Source organism: Ranitomeya imitator, chromosome 1 (assembly GCF_032444005.1).
Source record: "Ranitomeya imitator isolate aRanImi1 chromosome 1, aRanImi1.pri, whole genome shotgun sequence".
Lineage (NCBI taxonomy): Eukaryota > Metazoa > Chordata > Amphibia > Anura > Dendrobatidae > Ranitomeya > Ranitomeya imitator.
Window position 1 is genome coordinate 443,642,224 of NC_091282.1, and position 20,729 is coordinate 443,662,952.

The 20,729-nt window shown below is 44.3% G+C and overlaps 1 protein-coding gene across 8 annotated transcripts in view; it reads right to left on the minus strand.

The window, feature by feature from the left end:
• Nucleotides 1-20,729, minus strand: part of RFX3 (regulatory factor X3) — a 436,417-nt gene that overhangs the window by 68,150 nt on the left and 347,538 nt on the right. For all 8 annotated transcript variants that reach the window (XM_069764135.1, XM_069764125.1, XM_069764169.1 and 5 more), the window contains 3 exons: nt 8,674-8,855; nt 1,459-1,578; nt 723-844 (listed from right to left, as the gene is read on the minus strand). In XM_069764135.1, the coding sequence (XP_069620236.1) occupies nt 723-844; nt 1,459-1,578; nt 8,674-8,855 (424 nt within the window). The remainder of the gene's footprint in view (nt 1-722; nt 845-1,458; nt 1,579-8,673; nt 8,856-20,729) is intronic.

The window sequence follows — 20,729 nt, forward strand, 5'->3', positions numbered from 1 at the left end:
AGCACCCTCTCTGCCTTGTAATGCCACCACTCCACATATGATAAATATGCACAGGCAGCAGAGAGCCTAAGAATGCCTAAGGCTTTGCCACCTGTGTGGATGACGTAGAAGACGTCATCCACGTCACTCATAGCGAATGGAGCGGAGTTACAAGGCAGACACCCATCGGACCACTCATCTTATTATGAAACAACAATGGACAACTACAAAGCTTTCTCTTTAAGGTATACAGTGCTGCCTGGGGGATATTGTGGGCTTGTTAGGACTGTAAGGCTGAAGAACATGGTGGCAACGTCTTTTATAGGATGAACCTCATGAAATGTTATCTTTAGGAATAGGTTGTCAATGTTATAGTAATGAACTGATATTTGTCCTCATCTTTGAAAACTCCTTATCAGACTAGAAAAATATTTAGAATTGAGAGTCCTCAGTGGTTGATACCTTTTAATGGCTAACTGTAAAGATTATCTTTACAGTTAGCCATTAAAAGGTATCAACCACTGAGGACTCTCAATTCTAAATATTTTTCTATCTACTGGCTAACATGGTACCAAGATACATTTCTTTCCCATATCAGACTAGTTACTCATCGGAGGCAATTAGTTTTATTACTTTGTGAATGCAATAAAATGGGCTCCAACAGTAAAGTAAAAGTGTGAAGAATTTTCCACAAGTGGCTACTTTTATAGCGGAGACTGTGCTCCCGCAGTCCTGGTTCTTACCTAGGAACTGTTGGTGGTGTTGACTCTGAGCAATGACAGTTTGCTCCACTGATGCACCAGTCTGAGCTCCACTCCCAGCAAATCCATCCCCCACTCCATCCACCTTCTGCATAGGCTTGTACCTGCCAAATAAAAAAAATCTATGTTCTGATCATTGTCGAGATTACCTGATGGCTTTAATACTTCTCCTAAGAGCCATTATGTTTGGACAGATTCTGTAGAAAGATGGTGTGAGACAGTGCCAGGACAAGCTGTCAGGGACTGCTATATTTCCTCAAGACTCCTCTCATATGTGTGCTAGATTCCAGGAAAAATCTCATCCAGGAAACATTGAGTGATGTACAAATTGGATATTCCCAGTAAAGTATAGCTTGCTAAGTGCTTTGGTAACTTCCTCCGGGGTCTGATTTTCTGAGCAGCCTTCAGTCTGTTCAGGTGTTGGGCTGATTCATAACTGGGTTTAGAACAAGTGCAGGGGAGAAACTTTAGGACAGTTTCATACCAGCCCATAATAGCATCAGGCCAGTATGAAGTTCCTGAAATGTCTATCTGTGGAAAAGTCCTCCAAATACAGAAAATTATCTAAACTCATCTACATTCTTTCAGACATAATTCTTCATTTTCTTTGAAGCAGCAAAAACACAAAAAACACTCACATTGGAAAAAATGAACATACTATCAAGTTTAGAATAACCAATCAACGGCATGTATGGAACACAAAGCAATGGGCACGCACCTTTGTTTTTGCTGCATGGGTTGCTGTCTCATAGCCATATATTGCATGTCCTCTTGTAGCCTATTAAGAGGGGAATCTGGCTTGACACGAATTCCATAGTAGTGGTATTTTGAGTTCCCCCTTTAAAAAAAAAGAAGCATTTAGTACAAGATATGCATAAAGGTAAAGGACAACAGACATCTATTCATTTAGTTTGTCCATTTAAATATGTCCATTGCTTCATTTTATGTTGTTCAACTACTTCTAGAACTGTGGCCAATGGTAAGTATTGGGAATTTAAACTTAATTTACACAACTTTTTTAATTTTTTTGTCGATATAGCCTTATGAAGATTTTTATTTCTGGGACGAGCTGTAATTTTGGAAGATATCATTAATTTTACCATATATTGTGTGAAGATCTGAGGTTGTGGGTTGAAATAATGACCTAGGCAGGTTAACGATGCAACTATTTTTTCTTCCTCACGTCGATAATTTTACAGCAAATCCAGGTAGATGGCCAAAATACATTGCCCCCAGTCCACAAGATCCCCTCTCCGGGGCTGGTAATCCCACTGCCCATGTACCAGGAGACTCTCACTGTCTTCCAACATTTAGTTGGTCCACAGATTTCGTATCTCCCGCCAGTATAGTCTGTATTCACAGTCCACACTCCTCCAGATGACAATACAACCTACACCCATGTATCCAGGGGCAACAGTCCTTAAGAGAGTTCTTGAAATCCAGACGACAGATCCCTCAACCATCCCAGATGGCAACCAATTTCCAAAACTCCATAGGCCATCCATCCGTGGCACCAGGACCTTAACCTAGATCCTCTCCCCCAACTCCCTGACTAAACATGTGGCTTCCTTTCTTCCATTCCCCTTAAACATTTGCTTTTAGCACAAAGAATGAATATTCCAGAAGCCCATCACCTGGGACTGCATGTGAGACCCCCTGTAGTGACGGCTACATTGGGTCTACAATCCTCATCCACACAATGGGACTAGTGGCTGGAAGAACAATGGAATGATTGAGTTCCTTCATTACTAATCTTGGATTTGACCTCATGTATGCATAAGATCTAGCATGCATGTTTTCCTCTGCTTATGTCACTAAATGGAAACATTGATTCCTGAGGCTAAACTGACCAGCAAGCAAATCTCTAAGGCTACGTTCACATTGGCGTTCCGCCAATGTGCGTTGCTGTTGCGCCGGCGACGCAGCGGCGACGCAGCGGCGACGCAGCGGCGACGCGCCCCTATGTTTAACATAGGGGACGCGTGCGTCGTTTTGGTGGCGTTTTTCGCCACGTGCGTCGTTTCCGACGCTAGCGACGGACGCAAGGAAACGCTACATGTAGCATTTTCTGTGCGTCCGATTTTCGTCGGAAAACGACGCACGCGTCGCAAAACGCGCGCGTTTTTGCGCGCGTTTGCGTGCGTTTTAGCGTGCGTCGCGCGTTGCGTCGCCGACGCACGGCGGCGCAACGCTAATGTGAACGTACTATAACAAAACACAGTAATATTGACGCAATGGGTGCTCCGTGCTTGAAAAAGTCTGCATTCCTTGGAGCCGTGGACTCAACTCTACATCCATTCGTCCAATAGTCTTTAGTAAGTGGACAGTTCCTCACATAGTGCATAAAAAAATATGGAAACGATTCAAAGTAAGGTGAAATTGTTTTTTCACCAACACATTTTGCCATAGTTTGGGTTTTGTTTTTACAACATTCATTATGATTATAGGAGTACCAAACTTTGTATACTATATATGTTACAATTTTATTTACAGTATTTAAATTTTTTTTAAAACATTACAGAAAAAATAAAAATGGTTTGAGTTGCCATTTTCTGATACCTATAACTCTTTTATTTTTTCATTGATGGACTTGTATTGGGGATTTTCTTAGCCAAATTGTAATTTTTAGTGATACCATTTTGGAGTGAATGTGACATTTTGATAACTTTTATTACATTATTTTGTGGGACGTGTGATGACCAAAAAAATGGCAATTTTTGTGTTTCAATATTTAAACAATCTCTTATTTTGATAGATTGGACTCTTATAAATGATACAATATGAAATATGCTTGTTTGGTGTTTTTTTTTACATGCCTTTATTTTTAATTGGGGAAAAGAGGGATGATTTAAATTTGTATGTATTGTTTAAACTTTTTTTTATTTTTGCAAATGCTTTTTTTCTTGTACTATATACTGTATTATGTCAGTATTGCAACATATAGTCCTAATCACAGTCTCTTTTAAAGCACAGCCACATATTGCACTCCACAGGTATACTAACATGGCAGCATCAAAGACCTACTAAAAGCTTCGATGTCAATCCACCGACACAATACAATCATGTTGCAGATTGGCGGATGGTTGCCCAGAACAGACATCAGGGCAGAATCGAGCTGGTTTGGTTTAAATGCCGCTGGTCGTGATTCACAGAAGTCCAATCTCTGCTGTTATAGGCAGATGCCAGCTGTATTACACAGCAAACATCTGTCCTGTGTGCAGTAGGATCAGATCCTGAGTCGTCACAACCCAGATCACTCATGGTAGCAAAAGCTGAATGTTTCACATAAGATTTTCTAATCCTGCGTCTACTTCTGACCTTAAAGGAATGGATCAATTTAATGCCCAGAAAAAACCTTTCTCATAATTCAAAGCATTTCATTGATGTAATTTCTTATCAGTTTCCATCCTATATGAGAATTTAATCAGTGAATTCCAAAATAGTTCTAATGATGGTGAATGGTCTACGTATGCTGGGGCAGGCAAAACAGGACATACTAGATATATACGGTATGTGAAAGAGCCATAGAATGTAAGTCCACAAGGACACGGTTCTCTCCCCCTAAAGTGTGACATAAACTGCTAGATAATCTATTACACTTCATTCTAATTAGCCAGAGCATGAGAAGGAACGAACGATTCTTATAATCCTGACTGTCAGCATGAAAACCTATTAAATAAGCAAGCTAATTATAATTACTCGACCCTAGAATTGTATGTATGTAATAAGAAAATAGGTAGTATATAGCTTAATAGAAATGAAATGCTCCAGCACTGATTGATGTTATATAAGGCAGATGTAGGCGGTTCAGGGTAGCGTTTATATCTCACAAATCTAACAATTCGCCATGTATTTGAAGTAAATGATATGTTATAGGCATCGTAATCTGTTTGCCATATAAATATCTCAATTTATAATCGCGTCATAATATAAACAAACAATAAGGGATCCAATCTGCAATGTCAGCATCAAATAAACAGTGCTATATATTTCTTTTATCTTTTACTGTATATAAAATGTAGGGTTCCAGGGAGCATTAAAGGGGTTATTCAACATATAAACACAAATTAAATCAACTGTGAATGTAATTTATTAAAAAAAAAAAAAAGTACTACTACTTACCTATTTTTACCCGTGATGATCCGGAGTTCACCATGTCTACTTTTGTTTACACGCAGCTGGCAAGAAACATGGCAGCCAATCAGTGTCTATTGCGGTCATGTGCCATACTACTGGTATTACTCCCAACCATGAATGGTATTGATAAGTGGTATTGAACATAACTATGGTCACTAGTGTTGAGCATTCCGATACCGCAAGTATCGGGTATCGGCCGATATTTGCGGTATCGGAATTCCGATACCGAGTCCGATATTTTTGTGATATCGGGAATCGGTATCGGGATTAAGATTCATGTGTAAAATAAAGAATAAAAATAAAAAATATTGATATACTTATCCTCGGACGTGACCTGGTTGTCACCGCTGCAACCGCCATGCTTCCGTTCCTAAGAATGAGCGCGTTAAGGACCTTCGATGACGTCGCGGCTTGTGATTGGTCGCGTGAGCGGTCACATGACCGCTCAGCGACCAATCACAAGCCGCGACGTCATCGAAGGTCCTTAACGCGCTCATTCTTAGAAAGGGAAGCATGGTGGTTGCAGCGGTGACAACCAGGGCGCGTCCGAGGGTAAGTATATCAATATTTTTTATTCTTTATTTTACACATGAATATGGATCCCAGGGCCTGAAGGAGAGTTTCCTCTCCTTCAGACCCTGGGAACCATAGAGGATACCTTCCGATATTTGTGTCCCATTGACTTGTATTGGTATCGGATATCGGTATCGGCGATATCCGATATTTTTCGGATATCGGCCGATACCATCCGATACCGATACTTTCAAATATCAGACGGTATCGCTCAACACTGATGGTCACTGATTGGCTGCAGCGGTCATGCGCCAGTCACATATAAACAAAGATAAGAAGCTCCACTGGGGGATCAGCACTGGACGCCTAGAAACAGAATATTATTGGGCCATTTCATGAAGACTGGTGTTGTGAATCCAAGTCTTAATGAAGGGCTCACTGGAGTACAATTTATTGTCAAATACAACACCACTTAATGAATTTGGCACAACTTTTCAGTGCCTTTCACCTTGGTGCCTCGCATCTTACCAGAAATGCTACTACAGTCAGGTTTCTGATTTATTGGCAGTGACTGTATAAATTCCCTAACAAACAGGCAACCCCCACATGTATTCAGGCTGTCTATGATGTATTCAAATCATGCAGCTGCGTCTACAAAAACTAAATCTCCGAGCATGATCGGGAAATCTCGAGTAATGAGCATACTCGCTTATCACTAGTTCTCAGCAATACTAAATATGTGTATTCTTTTATTTATTTTTAATAGGGCAAAGGGGGGGGGGTGATTTGAACATTTACATTTTTTTCACTTTTTACTGTATTTCTTATTCCCGTTAGGGGACTTGAACCTACAATCATCTGATTGCTTGTGTTATACATAGCAGTCTAACAGCATTGCTATGCACAGCGAAAATCATAGATTCATAGAAAGTTAGAGTTGGAAGGGACCTCCAGGATCATCGTGTCCAACCCCCTGCTTAATGCAGGAATCATAGTGTCCAATGAACACCAGCTACCGGTTGGCTTTCAAAGGAGTACTGTAATGACAAGTACTGTCCTGGCAACCCACCGGCACCCCGCGATCATGTCACGGGTGTGCCAATGGGTGCATAGACTGACGCTCCCCCCTCCGTCGGCGCATGTTAAATGCCACTGTCAGATATAGCATATGTTTATTTTGTTTCTGTCTTGGGTTTTGTCTGTTTGCTGGCCAGTGTGAACATGCTCCTACTGTAATTTGCATGCATGCCAACTTATACTCCAGTTCATTTTTTTGCGAGTTACTGTAGTTTTAGGTTTCTGAATTTAGTGCGGGACATTACATTTAAATAGCTTCCCATTTGCTGTGGGTTCATGTTCAGGACCTGGTTCTTGCTCGGCCCTTATTCACACAGCAGGTCAGTATGATACAGGGTAAGGTTTTAATACTAGAGGTTAGGAGCATCCCAAATTTGGGTACACCTTGATACTGGGGGATGGTGTTTACTAAGTACCCTATGTTATTTATATTCAGTCATGCTTTTACTTATTTACTTACAGCAGGGTATATGTTTATTTTGTTTCTGTCTTGGGTTTTGTCAGTTCTATAAAAGACCTTGGATAGCTGGAGTCCCTGTTGGGAGATTTTGAATGGGGCCATGAAGTTTCAAGTTACGTCACAGGAAAAGGTGACCACCATCCGGCTACAAATATGCTGTACTGCCATGTATTGATTAAATATCATCACATTGTACGGAAACATAATCTATGACATATCATACCTCTTTCCAGTTTTAACATTTCTATCTGAATTTATAAAAACCATAGTTTTCAAATACTTATCGCTGAGTAAGGGTATGTGCACATATTTTTCTGCACCATAAATGAGCGTGATGGCAGGAAAAAACGTATATAATGTAACATGTGCTAGTTTTTTACGCGTTTTTTCTTGCACTTTTTGTCTCCATTCATTTGAATGGGTGCAGAAACGCTGAAGGAATTAACATTCTGCATATAAAAAAAAACACTTTGATGTTTCAAATCCATAAGGAAAAAATAAACATCATGTGCATGAGATTACCGTATATACTCGAGTATAAGCCGAGATTTTCAGCCCAAATTTTTGGGCTGAAAGTGCCCCTCTCGGCTTATACTCGAGTCAAGGTGGGTGGCAGGGTCGGCGGGTGAGGGGGTGAGGGCGCTGAGGCATACTTACCTAGTCCCAGCGATCCTGACGCTCCCCCTGCCGTCCCACGGTCTTCGGTGCTGCAGTTCTTCCCCTCTTCAGCGGTCACGTGGGACCGCTCATTAGAAAAATGAATAGGCGGCTCCACCTCCCATAGGGGTGGAGCCACGTATTCATTTCTCTAATCAGCGGTGCCGGTGACCGCTGATAGAGAAAGAGGCTGCGGCACCGAAGACCAGCTGTGACAGGCAGAGTGAGCGTCAGGATCGCTGGGACCAGGTAAGTATGTAATATTCACCTGTCCGCGTTCCAGCCGCCGGGCGCCGCTCCATCTTCCCGGCGCCTCCATCTTCCCGGCGTCTGCGCTCTGACTGTTCAGGTCAGAGGGCGCGATGACGCATATAGTGTGCGCGGCGCCCTCTGCCTGATCAGTCAGAGCAGAGAGACGCCGGGACCGGAGGCCGGAACGAGACGCCGGGAGCTGCAAGCAAGAGAGGTGAGTATGTGTGTATTTTTTTTTTATTGCAGCAGCAGCGGCACAGATTTATGTGGAGCATCTATGGGACAAAATGAACGGTGCAGAGCACTGTATGGGGCACAATGAACGGTGCAGAGCACTGTATGGGGCACAATGAACGGTGCAGAGCACTGTATGGGGCACAATGAACGGTGCAGAGCACTGTATGGCACAATGAACGGTGCAGAGCACTGTATGGGGCACAATGAACGGTGCAGAGCACTGTATGGGGCACAGATATGGGGGCAGTATGAACGGTGCAGAGCACTATATGGGGCACAGATATGGGGCAGTATGAACGCTGCAGAGCACTGTATGGGGCACAGCTATGGGGAAATATGAACGGTGCAGAGCACTATATGGCACAGCTATGGGGAAATAATGATCTATTTTTATTTTTGAAATTCACCGGTAAATGCTGCATTTCCACCCTAGGCTTATACTCGAGTCAATAAGTTTTCCCAGTTTTTTGTGGCAAAATTAGGGGGGTCGGCTTATACTCGGGTCGGCTTATACTCGAGTATATACGGTACTTAAAAATCGGGGCAAAAACCCAACATGTGAACATGCACTAAAAAAAAAAAAAAATTCCCCATACAAACCTGGTTCCCAGTCTTCTTGTTCGGAGACCCATGAAAATGGAGCGGATAAGTTTTCCAAAGGATGCAGCATTGACTGGATCTAGTTTGTGCTCCTGACAGTGCCTAAGGTAATGATTGTATAGGGTACTTCTGGGGAGACTAACCCCTTCAGCAGTCTCGTAGTTATCCAACAGCCACTGGAGCTAAAACAGAACAAAGGTGTGCTCAATTATCTATACTTAACATACACATATTACTGAGAGCAATCAAACAGATAAAAAAAATGATATAGTTACTTATGATTCAGGACATATAAACGATGCAAATCGCTGTTGTGAACATCACACTCTTAAAAAGGCATAATGCAACTACTCAATAAACCAAACTAACAGAGCACTAATATGAGTAATAAAACTGCTAATAGTAGCATTTGATCTTTTTCGCTATTATACAAGTCCAGCCTTTGAATTAAAATGATGCTAGAAAGTGCAATTGCGTTCATTTAAAAGCAGCTGGAGATCGGCAATTTAATCTCTTTGCTCCAGTTATCAGGCAGTGCTTCCAATTTCCCCTAGTAGGCATTAGTTTTATAATTATACCCACTAGAGAACGGCTTGTATTTGCAATTGTTGTATGGGTAACATTTTTGTACATTTGCCGATTTGCTTTTATGCATTTGTTTTCCTTTTTTTTACAAAATAATCTAAGAAGAGTCAAAAATAATCTTAAAAAAATTGTTTATATTGTAAAAATACAAAAGCAAATATATCAGAAAGTTTTGCGATTTGTAACGTTGAGGAAGCTTCGGTGGGAGACACATTTCATTACAGGGGTATGCCTTCATGCCAACAATGCCAACCTCAAAAAAGAAGCCATTTAGTTTTATTTCAAGAAAGAAGGAAAGAAAAATCGAGAAATGGCGTATCAACTACAACAGGTCAACAAAAGGCTCTACATTATTCTTTAGCAATAGCTCATACTACAACATACAGGCAACATAGGATGCCTGAGCTGCTAATGGGATGCTCTAATGGCGTATTTCTGCGTGGTTATATCACAGCATAAGGCTGCGGTCACACCAGCCTAAAGTCTCGTATCTGAGAAGATTGGGCCAATTATGTTAATTACACTCTGTTCAAGGTTAGATCGGAGTTGGATCATAGTGGGATCTGATATGAGAAGATGGTAAAAATGGAAAAAAAAATATTCTCCATCTACTGCATTCTGTCAGTCTGTGGAAATCAGACTGCAATGAAATATCATCCGAGTGCGGTCCAATATTTCCCACAGACTTATTGACTTGCATGGCCAAGTCCAATCTGATAATTGGATCCAAGTCAAGCAGGTTCTGATTATTTTGGGGGGCTCGGACTGAGAAGAAAATCGAAAATGTGCACAGCTCCATAGATTAACATTGGCCCGAGTGTGATCCGATGTTTTGTTGGATCGCACTAGGATTGAAAATCTGCTTGTCTGTGCAAGCCCTAATACAAAATTATAGCGTAAGATGAAATTACACTTGGCAGAAATATTATTTGTACATTTATGTATGCACTAGTAATTGCACTTAAAGAGTTTGTCTGGTGAAAACAAGTTAACCTATTAAGCAATAAAGGTCTGACCGCCGAGATCCACATCGATCTGGCAAAATGGGAAATTTTGATCCCGAATGTTTAACTTCAGAATGGCGTAGCAGTGCGTATGGAGACAGCAGCTCCATTTATTCTTTATAGGGCTGCTGTAGAACGCTAAGCACAAGCGGTCGGCAGCTCCGTGAAGAATGAATGGGGCAGCAGTCGAGAATATGCACTGCTCCTCCATTTTAATGGGGATGAAAGTGCCCATTCTGCCGATCGGTGTGGGTTCCAGCAGTCAGATCCCCAATCGATAAATTATCATCTAACCAAAGGATAAGAAATAATTTGTTTTCACAGGATAACTCCATGAATAACTAAAACATGAAGCAGAAATTCTGTTTTATTTTAAAAAAGTATAATGTGTTATAGTCTTACAAGTAACATTATTTAAAAGTTTATTACTTTACAAAGAGTAAGCTGCTAAAAAAGTAACAAATATATATTAATGGTTTCCAACGATTCTCAGCCACACGCCTACACACAACGTGAACATTTCCTACTCTACTAAATATACACTTTTTTTATGCACTTGCAATAATTCGTATTTACAATGACCTAATGTTCCAAGGAAAGGGAACATCATATTAGACTGTGGGTGGATGATAGCTAGTGATAAGCAACAGATAATTTGCACATTTGATTTTTAAAGTCTGGACATTTGGTAAAGAAAATTGTAATGAGAAAAACAAACACAAACAAATAGAAAAACAGGTTTAAGTTCAGAAGAATTTGGAGAACAGTTTAAATAATTAAAGGGCCTTATAAACATTGTGTTTACTCGTATGCAGGGCCGCCATCAGGGCATTACAGGCATTACTGCAGTATGGGGCCCGGTGATGAGGAGCAAAAAGGGGGGCCCGAGCACGCTGGCAGCCCGGTCCGAGCTCCGCTCGGGCCCCCCTAACATTTCATTCAGGGTGCAAGTGGGGTCCCGGTCCGTGAGCTGGAGGGGCCCGGGGTCGGAGCTTATTTACATAAAGAACCGGAGCGGTGTGTGGATGCAGAAGGAGGAGCGTCATTATCACAGACTGACTGACTGGGAGAGGCAGCCAGTGCAGAGCCACAGGAGGGCGGGACTAGTTTCCACCATCCAATCCCCGCTGAGCGCGGGCTCAGTTCAGTATCCACCAGGCAGTTACAGTGAGTGAGCAGCAGGAGCATTGCAGCCATCATCAGGTGAGTGTCTGAGCCTGACTGCCTGTGCTGGTGAAGTGTAAGGACGGTGTCTTGACACATGCTGCAGTCCACACATGATGCAGCAGAGGCAGCCTCTGACACGGTCAGCCTTACTATCATCACAGCAGCTGGCCCAGTGAGTATGCCACCATACTGACCCGTCTGTATCAGCAGTGTAGATCTGATAAGAGCACAGCGCGGTCTGTGCAGTCACCCCTCCCCCCTCACCTCCTGCAGAGAAGGAAAGGCTGCTGAGCTAAATCTACCTCCTCACAGGACACAGCAGCCCCTTCTCAAGCTTCCCATAGGTGACATTTACACCTCCAAATTGCTGTGATAAACTTCAGTCTTCTGAATTGAGCTCCTGTGTCCTGTGCTCCCCGCAGTCAGTGTCCCCGGCGCTCCGCTCCCCGCAGTCAGTGTCCCCGGCGCTCCGCTCCCCGCAGTCAGTGTCCCCGGCGCTCCGCTCCCCGCAGTCAGTGTCCCCGGCGCTCCGCTCCCCGCAGTCAGTGTCCCCGGCGCTCCGCTCCCCGCAGTCAGTGTCCCCGGCGCTCCGCTCCATGCAGTCAGTGTCCCCGGCGCTCCGCTGCTTACTCCCCGCAGTCAGTGTCCCCGGCGCTCCGCTCCATACTCCCCGCAGTCAGTGTCCCCGGCGCTCCGCTGCTTACTCCCCGCAGTCAGTGTCCCCGGCGCTCCGCTGCTTACTCCCCGCAGTCAGTGTCCCCGGCGCTCCGCTGCTTACTCCCCGCAGTCAGTGTCCCCGGCGCTCCGCTGCTTACTCCCCGCAGTCAGTGTCCCCGGCGCTCCGCTGCTTACTCCCCGCAGTCAGTGTCCCCGGTGCTCCGCTGCTTACTCCCCGCAGTCAGTGTCCCCGGCGCTCCGCTGCTTACTCCCCGCAGTCAGTGTCCCCGGCGCTCCGCTGCTTACTCCCCGCAGTCAGTGTCCCCGGCACTCCGCTCCTTACTCCCCGCAGTCAGTGTCCCCGGCGCTCCGCTCCATACTCCCCGCAGTCAGTGTCCCCGGCGCTCCGCTGCTTACTCCCCGCAGTCAGTGTCCCCGGCGCTCCGCTGCTTACTCCCCGCAGTCAGTGTCCCCGGCGCTCCGCTGCTTACTCCCCGCAGTCAGTGTCCCCGGCGCTCCGCTGCTTACTCCCACCAGTCAGTGTCCCCGGCGCTCCGCTGCTTACTCCCCGCAGTCTGTCCCCGGCGCTCCGCTGCTTACTCCCCCCAGTCAGTGTCCCCGGCGCTCCGCTGCTTACTCCCCGCAGTCTGTCCCCGGCGCTCCGCTGCTTACTCCCCCCAGTCAGTGTCCCCGGCGCTCCGCTGCTTACTCCCCGCAGTCAGTGTCCCCGGCGCTCCGCTGCTTACTCCCCGCAGTCAGTGTCCCCGGCGCTCCGCTGCTTACTCCCCGCAGTCAGTGTCCCCGGCGCTCCGCTGCTTACTCCCTGCAGTCAGTGTCCCCGGCGCTCCGCTGCTTACTCCCCGCAGTCAGTGTCCCCGGCGCTCCGCTGCTTACTCCCCGCAGTCAGTGTCCCCGGCGCTCCGCTGCTTACTCCCCGCAGTCAGTGTCCCCTGCGCTCCGCTGCTTACTCCCCGCAGTCAGTGTCCCCGGCGCTCCGCTGCTTACTCCTCGCAGTTAGTGTCCCCGGCGCTCCGCTCCCCACAGTCAGTGTACCCGGCGCTCCGCTGCTTACTCCTCGCAGTCAGTGTCCCTGGCGCTCCGGTCCCCGCCGCCCGCATACTCCCCTCCGGTCACCGCTAACACAAGGTTAATGCCGGCGGTAACAGGCCGCGTTATGCCGCGGGTAACGCACTCTGTTACCGCTGCTATTAACCCTGTGTGTCCCCAACCTTTTACTTTTGATGCTGCCTATTCGGCATCAAAAGTAAAAGAAAGTAATGTTAAAAATAGTAAAAAAAACAAACAAAACCTGCTATACTCACCCTCCGTTGTCCGCTGAGCCGCTCGTGCCTGCCGCCATCTTCCTTTTCCAGCGATGCTTTGCGAAATTACCCAGAAGACGTAGTCATATGGGTAATTTCGCAAAGCATCTGGGGAACGCAAGATGGCGGCAGCCGCGCGCTCATCTGCACAGGATCCCAGGAGGCAGAGAGACAGGACGCTGAGGAGCAGCGACAAGAATGGTGAGTATGTTCAACTACAAGGGGCCCTCGGATCGTTAGGTGAGTATGTTTATTTTTTTAACCTGTGACATATGTGACTGGGCAATATACTACGTGGCTCTGTGCTGTATACTACATGGCTCTGCTGTATACTACAAGGCTGGGCAATATACTACGTCGCTGTGCAATATACTACATGGCTCTGCAATATACTACGTGGCTGGGCAATATACTACGTGGCTCTGCAATATACTACGTGGCTGGACAATATACTACCTCGCTCTGCAATATACTACGTGGCTGTGCAATATACTACGTGGCTGTGCAATATACTACGTGGCTGTGCAATATACTACGTGGCTGGACAATATACTACCTCGCTCTGCAATATACTACGTGGCTGGGCAATATACTACGTGGCTGGGCAATATACTACGTGGACATGCATATTCTAGAATACCCGATGCGTTAGAATCGGGCCACCATCTAGTATATATATAATCACAAGTACAGTATATGTAGAAATATGCAAAACTTCCACAGTATTGCAGAAAAAAAGTAACTGAGGTCGGACTCCAGCCTGAGAGGCTAGTGGGTGAAGATATGCAGAGGGAATAAAGGCTCTTAGTGCTTGCTCACACGGGAGTATAACACGGTCGAATGCTATGCAGAGGGAATAAAGGCTCTTAGTGCTTGCTCACAGGGGAGTATAACACGGTCGAATGCTATGTGATGTTTATCGGATAACGCTCGGCATAATGTTATACTGTAGGGCAGTGCAGATCTGTGATTTTTTTCTACAGACCAAATTGGTCTGCAGCGTGTGAAACATCAGGCTGCACTCAGCTGTCATCTGAGTGCAGTCCAGCATCCACGGCCTCAGACAATGGAGAAATTAAGTTTTCTTTCTTCTCAATGTACATTATTATCTCATGAAAGAGAATCAGATGACACTCGGATGAGAGTTTGAGCCAAGTGTCAGTAGCATGATTTAGCCGATTCTCTCACATGACAGAATCATCAATCATGTGACCCCGGCCTTTTATATACCTTAATTATTTCTAATATTCCTGAAGACTTTATAATATAAATATCCTTCTTCCCAAACCCACTGACCTAAGCAGGGCCGCCATCAGGTCATTACTGCCCTTACTGGATGGGGCCCGATGAGCAGAGGGGGCCCTCAGCAGGCCCCAGCTGCAGGATTCTGTCGGCTCAGTAACTGCCTGTGCATCTTCAGATGCACAGGCAGTTAAAATTTGTTTCCATGCGGCAGATTACTCCCAAACGGCAACAGTTAAGTCACCAGCGAATCTGCCTGCAGCTGACATCAGGGGGCACATCGCCGGCGTATGACATCACTGTCATACGCCGGAACGAAGGTCCATGCCTCAGATGCATTATTTTTTTTTGTAAAGCCACAGTATGGGGCATATAATAATAATAATTATATTTCTATAGCGCCAACATATTCCGCAGCACTTTACATTTTAGAGGGGATTGTACAGACAAAAGACATTACAGCATAAACAGTAACCACATAGATCAACAGATACTAAGAGGAATGAGGGCCCTGCTCACAAGCTTACAATCTATTATTTACTATGAGGCTGCATTATGCCCCTATGGGGGTCAATTATACTACTATGGGGCTGCATTACACCACTATGGGGCTGCATTATATACCACTATGGGGCTGCATTATATACCACTATGCGGCTGCATTGTACTACTATGAGGCTGCATTATACGACTATATATTACTATGGGATGCATTATACTATTATGGATGACTATGGGGGCAATATGGAGAGACATGAGGCAAAATGGGTGGACACGTGGGGTCCAGAATGGGAGGACATATGGGGTCCAGAATGTGGGATTTTATTATTGTAGGGGGTAATTAAAGGACATTATTTTTTAGGATACTGTCTTCAGTGTGGGTGATTAGAGGTCCTGTTACTGTGCAGGGCAACACCGTCGTTTTTTTCTTCATCTGGCGTAGTATAGACGTTGGCTAAAAATTGGGAAATGTGCACTCGATAACTGTGTTATTTTCTGCAGAGAGGAGTCCTGGCTGGAAGAAGTGATGGCGGTCTGCACTGGATGAAGAAGAAAAGCGAAGATGAAGGACTTCAACTACAGACGTCACCGATGAGTCAGTGTGTTACCTGTACACTTACACTATATACAGAGCTCATGTGTGTAATGTCACCGGTGATCACTATATTACCTGTACACTGACACTATATACAGAGCTCCTGTGTATAATGTCACTAGTGATCACTGTATTACCTGTACACTGACACTATATACAGAGCTCCTGTGTATGTCACTGGGGATCACTGTTTTACCTGTACACTGTATACAGCATTTGGGTGTATAATGTCACTTGTTATCCCTGTATTATCTGTACACTGACACAATACATTATATGCTATATACAGAGCTCCTGTGTATGTCACTGGTGATCCCTGTATTACCTGTACAGACTAAACGAGGCCTGCACAACCGTATAATGTAGAAAATAAGCAACACATTTTATTAAACACCACAAAAAAGCACATAAAAACACTTAAAAATACAAAATGTATATGACACCCTAATACATCCTGATAGAACTGCAGCAAATATACATATATGTAGACAGGCCTATATAATCATATAATGTCACATAATAACAGTGATATAAACACCACAAAACACTGGGAGCCAAGAGGCCACAAAGGCTGGAGTAATGCTGCAGATCCGTATCACATAAATGGACAGCAAATGGCAGGGAAAGGGTGTGGGAAGAAGGCCCCACGCGTATCGCCGCCGCTGCGGCTTCGTCAGAGGAAGTACATTATACGGTTGTGCAGGCCTCGTTTAGTCCATTCTTTTTTCTTTTTCCTTGGTTATATACATTATTGGGCTTGGTACTGCACCCGATTTATCTTAAGATATACAGCAAGGGTGCACCCTTAATTTATTATTTGTATTACCTGTACACTGACACTAGATACAGAGCTCCTGTGTATAATGTCACTGGTGACCCCAGTATCACCTGTGCACTGATACTATATGCTATATACAGAGCTCCTTTGTTTAATGTCACTGGTGATCCCTGTATTACCTGTACACTGACACTATATGCTGTATACAGAGCTCCTGTGTATAATGTTACTGGTGATCACTGTATTACCTGTACAAGGACATTGTATACTAAGTACAGATCTCCTCTGTATAATGGCATTAGTATTGTTTGTTTTTTTATTAATGATCAGTATTGTAGTATTCGGTCACTATGTGGTGGTAATATGTGATTTGTTCATGGTGTGGCGGTATTTATTCCTTGTATTTGCTATTATTCGGTCACTGGGGGTAATATGTGGTCTGGTCATGGTGTGGCGGTATTTTTTCCTTGTTTGTGGCATTATTCGGTCACTATGTGGTGGGAAAATGTGGTCTGGTCATGGCGTGGTGGTATTTGTTCCTTGTATGTGGTATTATTGGTCACCATGTGGTGGTAATATGTGATTCGGACATGGTGCAGTGGTATTTGTCCCTCTTATGTGACATTATTGGTCAATTTAAAAATTGAAAAATAAATAAAAATATACCTAAAATTCTATTGGATATTTAAAAAAAAAAAAGTTTAACAAGTTACAGTGGAGTAGAGCCGGCCAAAAGAGTCTACCTTGTCGTGGTGGCAGATTAAAAAATCTTTTAGGCAAAACAAAAGCTGCTGACTATATATGTGACCTGGTCATGGAAACTGTTAATGTGTGATTGAGGATGTGGTGCAGAGGTGGAGATTTTCCAAGAGAGGGTGGTGGGACTTTGGAAGGTTCGAGGGGTAGAGGCGGGGCTAGAGTGGAGCCAGGGTAGAGTTTCCAGGGGCCCCAAAAATTTTGCCAGTATGGGGCCCCGAAATTCCTAGTGGCTGCCCTGCTCGTATGCATAGGAGTATATGAAAGTACATTATATTTTACAGTGGAATGAAGACAGCTTAGGATACATGTATTTATTACACATTGATTAATATAAAACTCCCAACTGTCCATAAAAAGAACCTGTCAGCAAGATTGTGCTGAGTAACCTACAAACAGTGTCAACATACAGTGTACAGTGCACTGTGTTGCGCACACAGGTTGGCACACGGATAACAATGATTTCTTGTTTGATGAAATCCATCTTGTGGTTGTTGTTCAGTTTTCAGTTAATGAGATTCTTGTGCTTCAGGCAGGCCATATTCATCTGTATGGCTTATGACAGGTCCCTCAGTGACCTGCCACCTAATTTACTTACTGATTATTGTACGCCGAGAAAAAAAAATAACATTCAGTAGGCAGGCGCCGGCGGTGACACCTGCACTGCAGCATCATCGCATCTATAATATGCATTAGTTTTATGTAGTCATATACAGTACATTGATTCTGAAAAAAAAAACTATCTCAAAATGGCACTTGCCTCGCCTGCGCAGTAACATCTATCGGCAATCTAATAGATGCTACTGCGCAGGTGCCACCGGCACCATCTTGGTGGAGACAATTTTTTTCGGCGGCGACTGCACAGTAGCATCTATCGGATCGCTGATAGATGCTACTGTGCAGGCACCATCTTGATGGAGACAAATTTTTGCGCAGTTGCATCTATCGCTCCTGACATTGGGGTCAGCTGCGGCACTATCAGGGCATGCCCTGGAGTAGTACCTAGTGGCTACATGCAGCTCAAGCCTAACTCCACAATCAGGTGTGCTAGCGAAAACCAGGTAGCCACCTACCCATGCCCCTCCAGGGTAAGTCCAGCCTATGGCACAGTAGGTCCACAACCCACCATGGTGACATAATGTTTATGCAGTTGTTGCTATTGATAAGGTGATGGAACATTACTATTTAATGCTAGTATCCACACATTTTGTGGCCGTCAATAAACTACTTTGGTCCACGATAGCTGGTCATAGACTGCATGATATCCTGTTTAACTTTTCATTATTGAATATCATCCTGCATATACTCTAATATAAAGGCTCATTAGAGGAAAGATACGGCCACATAATATGGAGTTGGAATATTTTTATCTCTTCCCAATAAAAGAACAATATAATATGCTATCAGTTAGCGACTGGCATTAGGGGTGCAAAGAGATTATGTCATGGTTCCACTCCTCAGTGTATTTGGGATGCAGTTACTGACCGCTGAGCTGTCCAATCTGGTACAGTGGGGACTGGGAGCAGTAACTGTCAGTACTTTGACAGCTCCGTCATCCAGTCTGGTGCAGAGGCGTGCTGAACTGTCAGTGTGTCAATTGACAGCTTGGCCCGTTCAAGTAAAAATTGCAAGACTGGGGCTAAAAAAAATTTTGGTGGTAAAAATGTAATTATTTTTTCTTCATTGCCCAATTGTATAGAATTCTGTGACACACCGGCGGTGGCAATATGATCACTGCAGTCTCAGATTAATTCAAGAGATGTCATTTTTAATATGGGGTTACTTATGAGGCGTTATGATGTTCCAACACCTCAGGGGCTCTTCGAAGTGGGTCATGACATTCGCAAATCATAACTGTAAAATCTGAACTATTATATGGCACTCCTTCCCTTCTCAGCTTTGCACTGAGCCTGAAATGTATTTCCCGTTCATATGTAATGTACTGACGCACTCAGGAGAAATTTTTACAACAAACAGGTCCATTTTTTCCTATTATACCCTTAGAAAAATGAGAAACTTGGAGCTAAAACAACATTTACTGGAAAAATGTAATTATTCCTTCTTCACCTACCAATAGTATAAAATTGTGTGAGGCAATTTGATCACTGCACCCCTAAATAAATTCATTGGGGAGTGTAGTTTGTAAAATGAGGTCATATATGGGGGTGTTTCAGCTGTTCTGGCACTTCAGGGGCTCTGCCATTGTGACATGGCACCCTCAAACCATTATAGCAAAATCTGAACGCCACTAGGGTCACATTGCATTAGTGCAATACATTTAGCGCTAGCGCTAGCGGATTGCGCTAACGCAATGTTTTTTATGGGGCCGCGTTCGGGGTCGCGGTAACGTCCCCGCTCTCGCAGATCCCCGATCTGCGAGAGCGGGGAACGGACCGCGGGCGCGCCTCGGACGCTGCAAGCAGCGTCCGCGGCGCGCCAGGAATCTCCGGCGCGTCGCTAGCGCGTGCCGAACATGGCACGCGCTAGTGTAGCGCGTTCCCATTAGCGTGAATGGGCGAAATTAACGCCGTGCAACGCTGTCCGTTTAACGCGGTCCCATAACGCAATGGGAACCCAGCCTTTCCTTCTGAGATTTGCACTGTGACTCAAAAGTAGTATTCGACTACATATGGTGTATTTGCGTACTCAGGAGAAATTGCACAACAAGTTTTGGGGTTCATTTTCTCCTGCTATACTTATGAAAATGAAAAAAATTGGGGCTAAAACAACAGTTTTGTGGGGAAAAAAATTCAGTGAAGCACCTGAGGATTCAAGGTGCCCAGCACACATTTAGATAAATTCCTTGAGTGTTTAGGCACACCATGTGCTCTCCAAACACAGGATGACACTCGCACACAATTCCATCAAAGTCTGCATACCAAAACTTCACTCCTTTTCTGAGCAGCAAACTTCTGTGAAGCACCTGGTGGTTCCAGGTGTTCACCTTACATCTAGACATATTCCTTGAAGCATTCGGTTTCCAGAATAAGGTAACTTGTGGGAGGTTTCCACTGTCTCCAATGTTTAGGCCATCAGGGGCTCTCCAAACGAGACATGGCATTCGCTAATGTTTCCAGCCAATTTTGCATTAAAAAAGTCAAATGGTGCCCCTTCCCTTCCAAGCCCTACTGTGCACCCAAACAGTACTTTTCTCACACATATGGATTATCGACATGCTCAGTAGAAATTGCACAACAAATTTTGTGGTCCACTTTCTCCTGTTTCCATTGTGAAAATAAAGAAATTTGGGTCTAAAATATATTTTTTGTGAAAAAAAAGTTAAATGTTCATTTTTTCCTTAAACATTTCATTAATTCCTGTGAAGGGTTACAAAAACTTCTTGAATGTGGTTTTGAGCACCTTGATGGGTGCAGTTTTTAGAATGTGTTACTGCTGGGTATTTTCCGTTATACAGGCCCCTCAAAGTCACTTCAAATTGTTTTGTAAAT